General features: G+C 41.9%; 1 protein-coding gene across 1 annotated transcript; it reads right to left on the reverse strand.

Annotated features, from left to right (window-relative positions):
* Window positions 1–410: 410 nt before the first annotated feature.
* PABPC4L (poly(A) binding protein cytoplasmic 4 like) lies at window positions 411–3,819 on the reverse strand. Its single transcript, XM_027597413.2, has one exon. The coding sequence runs from the start codon at window positions 3,015–3,017 to the stop codon at window positions 1,905–1,907; it is 1,113 nt and encodes a 370-aa protein (XP_027453214.1). The 5' UTR covers window positions 3,018–3,819; the 3' UTR covers window positions 411–1,904.
* Window positions 3,820–4,699: the final 880 nt, after the last annotated feature.

Raw genomic sequence — 4,699 nt, forward strand, 5'->3', positions numbered from 1 at the left:
GTTGTTTATGACAGAAGAAAAAAAGGGGAGGAAACAATCTAACAACCTTTATCCATATCAAGAGGAAATTCATTATATTATAGTACAAACATTGAAGGAATAAAAGTCATTAAAATTATAACGCAAATAATTATTTGTGGATATGGAAATTGATATGGCATATTATAAAATTAAAAAAGTAATTTGTAATAAGCTTATAATGATTCAATTTTTGTTAAATTATCTATGTATATATGTATAAAAAATTGGGAGGATATGTCTGCATAATAGTATTTTATGTTGCTCTAAGTTTTTCATTGTCCATAATGTTTTCATTGTCTAAAAGACTTTTAATTTAGAAAATGTGCCACGAATAAACATATAGTCTATACAAAAATAAACAGAAACAGATTTTCTCATTCTTTCATAGCTAAAGTATTGCCAAAGAAAATCTTTTAATATATCTTTTGTACTGGTAATATAAGAAACAGAAGACTTTAATATATGGTTACAGGAAACCTCTAAGCAGAGAAAAAAAAAAAATAAAATAAAATAGCAACAACAAGAACAGCAAAGCTATTCTCCAGACACCTCTGGTAAAACAGAATTTTAAAAGTAATTATTTAAATGTAAATGAATAACTCTCGTCTCTGTTTCCAAGGTGGATTTCAAATAGCATATAGTAAAAATCAATATAATAAAATCCTTTTTAAAAAAGTATAAAACAAAGTTGAGTAATATAGATCAAGGGTAGGAGAGAGAGGGAGGTCTGCAATGGGACTAAAATATTATTCTAGAAAACAGGCAAATTGATGTAATTTCAATTTATCAGAAAATTAGCGAGCTTCTGATAAATGGAGGCTAAAACTGAATCTTAATGGGTTAGGTATCTCTTGTATTCTAATAAAAAGAGATGAGTTCATAAAAATAAAGAAACATACTTTTCTGAACCCTGAGATAATATCATTACATCGAACAATATAAAATAGAGATTGAAAAAGAATTGTTAAACAGAATTTCTATATTCTCTATATATGACTTTTATAATATTGGTGTCTGGTAGAAACTTAAGTCTTAATACTAACCTGTATAGGTATGAAGAGAATTAAGACCAAGCCAACTTTTTGTCATCTTATTGATAAAAGTTTATAACTTAAGGAATATAGAAGTTAAGGTTTTACTATTCAAGTCCCAGTTTTGATAACTAGCAAGCACATGAATTATATATAGTCTACCAATGGAAAGAAGAGCAAAATATCCTATAAGTCAGGTTTGTAGGCAACATTAAAAACCTCCATCATTAATTTCAGCCATCAGAAAAACAACATGTCAGGATACAAATTCAAAAGAAATTCAACTATTTCCTAGTACTTTAAACATTAATTCAAAATGAAATTAGATACTGAATTTATACTAGCAATTCTTAAACCTTTGGTTTCTTTAAAAAGCTTAGAGGAGAAATTAGAAAATTTCTGTTTGTAAAAATAAATACTTTGTGATCCTTAGGTATAAGAACTATTTTTAGCTTATATTTTCATAGAAGAAATTAAAGCTAGCAATATTATTAAAATAAGAAAGAAAATATGAAATAAGCTCAAATAATTACCTCACTTCAGATGGTTCAAAATGTAATAAAAATATATCTAATTATACTTATTGCTTTTAATACTAAATCAAAATCAGAGAAATATACAATACTGTAATTAGAAGATGTGCCTCTGTAAAATGAATCAAGCTTCCAAGATTCATTTATTTTTCCACACAAGAAAAAATAGCTTTGTATACAAAACCTTTATCACAAAGTTTACTAAACTAAGCGGCCATCAGCTGGAATTTGAAATTTTCTGAGGATAATTCAAAGGCAGAGATCACTATCATGCGCACGCCTGCTGCAAACACTGGCTGGTGCAGGAATTTTTTCACTCCTAGGGCCTCTGGGCCAGGGCAACGCAGAGTGGCTTAGAGCCCAAGATTCGGCCATTCATCTCATCCATTGCTTTAGTGGCCTCCTCAGGAGAGGAGAAGCAGATCAAGCCAAACCCTTTGCTTCGCCCTTCTTCCCGCATTATCTTGACTCTGCTAATTGACCCAAACGAAGAAAATTCCCTCCACAGTTTTTCATCATCAATGGTATCATCGAGGTTCTTAATATAGAGCTTCATGCCCTGGCATCTCCGAAATCTTTCCTGTTTCAGCTGCTCAAACATTTGCTTTAACTCAGCCTGCCGCTCTGATTTCTTCTGCGCCCGGCCTACAAAAAGCAGCTGTCCGTTTATGTCCTTTCCATTCATTTCTTCAACAGCCTTTTTGGCAGCCTCATGGCTATCAAAACTCACAAAGCCAAAGCCTTTGGATTTCCCACTGGAATCTGTCATGACCTTAACACTCAGGGTTTTGCCATATTTACTAAAAGCTTCCTTCAGTCTCTCATCGTCCATGTCATCTCCAAAGTTTTTGATGTAAACATTGGTGAATTCATTGACCTTGTTTTGGAGCTCGGCTTCCCGATCTTTACGGTTTTTGAATCTGCCAACAAACAGCCTGCAGTCCTTAAGCAGGGCCCCATTCATCTCCTCGATGGCCCTGTCGGCCGCGATCTGGTTCTGGAAGTGCACAAATGCATAGCCCCTAGAGCCGTGATCATCACTCATCACCTTGGAGGACAGGATCTTCCCAAAAGCTGAAAAATGTTCGTAAAGGGTTTTGTTATCAATAGATTTGTCCAGATTCTTGATGAACACGTTCCCAATGCCTGATTTCCTTAAGTAGGCATCACGTTGAGACCACATGAGACGGATGGGTTTGCCTTTTATCATGTCAAAGTTCATTGTGTCCAGGGCCTTCTGGGCATCGGCCAGCTTCAGAAAGTTCACGTAGGCATAGCCCAGGGAGCGGCGGGTGACCAGGTCCCTGCAGATGCGGATGGACAGCACAGGCCCCACAGTGCTGAACTTTTTGAACAGCAGGTCCTCGGTGACATCTGCATTGAGATCACCCACATACAGGGATGCCTGGCGGTACTTGGCTGCTACATTCATCTCTTTGCTCCTCCCCACCGTGAGCCCGTCCCTACAGCTCTTGGAACGATTCCAGCAGGAAGGTGACCAGGCCACGGTTTGGGCCGGGCTTTTGCGTGACGGCCTCAGGATCAGGGCTTAGAGGCCGAGAAGAGGTGGGGTTCAGCGTCCGCTCCGCCAGGTTAGGGCAACAGCTTATCAAAAAGCTCCCCGCCCCCGCGAGCAACCAATTCCGCTCTAATTGTAGGACGGCCGCAGAATATTGAAATCTCAAAGAAAGGCTAGTAGGGCAAGACGTCCCTTCCCCACCGATCTGTGAGAAATCTTCAAGGGGTGGGCTGGCCCTCCATCTGAGCGTTCTCTACGTACACTCTGGTTGCTGGTTTCTGAATAAAAATAGGCCTCTCTCAGGCTGGTGTAAAGTTACCGCCGCTGGGGGAAGAACTCCACAAGTGGCGTTAGAGGCTGCTGCTCCGGCCGCGCAGTGTGGGCGGAGGGCGCAGGGCCCCGGCGAGACCCGAACCCGCCCGGGGCCGAGTAGTGGAAGCCCCGCCGCCGAAGCGCGACCGGGGCCAACGCGGGCTGCGGGCGCCCTGACAAACCCCGGCCACTCTCGGCGCGGCCGGCCCCGCGCGGCGCCTGAGGATGGGCGGGTGGGGGGAGGGGGAGCGGACCGACCGACGGAGGCGGCCCAGCAGGCTGCGGCCGAGCTGGGGCTGGGGGCTCACCCGGGCTGCGGCCGGCGGGGGGGTGGGCTGGCGGCTGGCGGGAAACCCGGAACTCGCGCGCTGAACTTCCCGCGCACCCGCTGCCAAGTGGGATGTTTTCTTTTTAATATTTTTTGAGAATGTTTTTCTTCCCCCCGCCCCTCTCATGCATTTCCCACCTCCCTCAGACAGTTACGCTGAGAAGCAGGAGGCGGTGACTTGGGTGGAGAAAGGCTGACTAGGGGAGTGGCCCTAATAAACCCACCCGCCCGCAGGGCTTTGCACAGGTCTCACTGAAGGATCTTTTCCAAACGTGGATCAGGGCTTGTCACTTCCTTGCTTATGATCCTCCAATGGCTTCCTTTGAGTCGTGGATGAGGCCCAACAGCCTCACCTTGTGCTACAAAGTTCTGCAGTATTCCTGCGAAGTTCCAGCCTCAACTTGCTGCTTGGTTCCCCTTACTAAAATCCATGACAGACTCGCCTTTTTTTTTTTTTCCCCAGGGCCACCTTTACAAAAATGTGCTTCTCAGAAATCAGTTTAAATACTCTTTCCAAATAGAAGTTTTCCCTAAGTAACGCAAGAAAGTTTAGATTTCCCTCTTAGAAACTCACACTACCCTCGTAATTCCATGACAGTAGGGGGCCATGCCCATTTTATTTCTAGGCCTAACCCAGGGACTTTCAGAAATGGGTTGCTCAATACTTATTCAATTTATTGATTGTAGACTGGATGTGGTATTTAACCTGAGGCTGTTTTTCATGCCCAGAGACATGAAGTATTCATGTACTCCGAGAATATTGTTAAGAATTAAATGAATTAATAGATTTGGAAATGTCTAACACAGTATCTGACAGTCCTAGGTTTTCAGTAATAATGGTTTTATTTCCCCCAGCATTAAATAAGTTCCTTAACATCATTCTCATAAAACCTTCAAACGTGTATCATAACTCAAGGATTGTTACCCGCCAAATGGAATTGGGTGGATCAGTTTA

Source organism: Zalophus californianus, chromosome 2 (assembly GCF_009762305.2).
Source record: "Zalophus californianus isolate mZalCal1 chromosome 2, mZalCal1.pri.v2, whole genome shotgun sequence".
Classification (NCBI taxonomy): domain Eukaryota; kingdom Metazoa; phylum Chordata; class Mammalia; order Carnivora; family Otariidae; genus Zalophus; species Zalophus californianus.

Excerpts from the sequence above, each read along its gene's own strand:
- PABPC4L (XM_027597413.2), bottom strand. The coding sequence starts at position 3,017 with ATGAATGTAGCAGCCAAGTACCGCCAGGCATCCCTGTATGTGGGTGAT.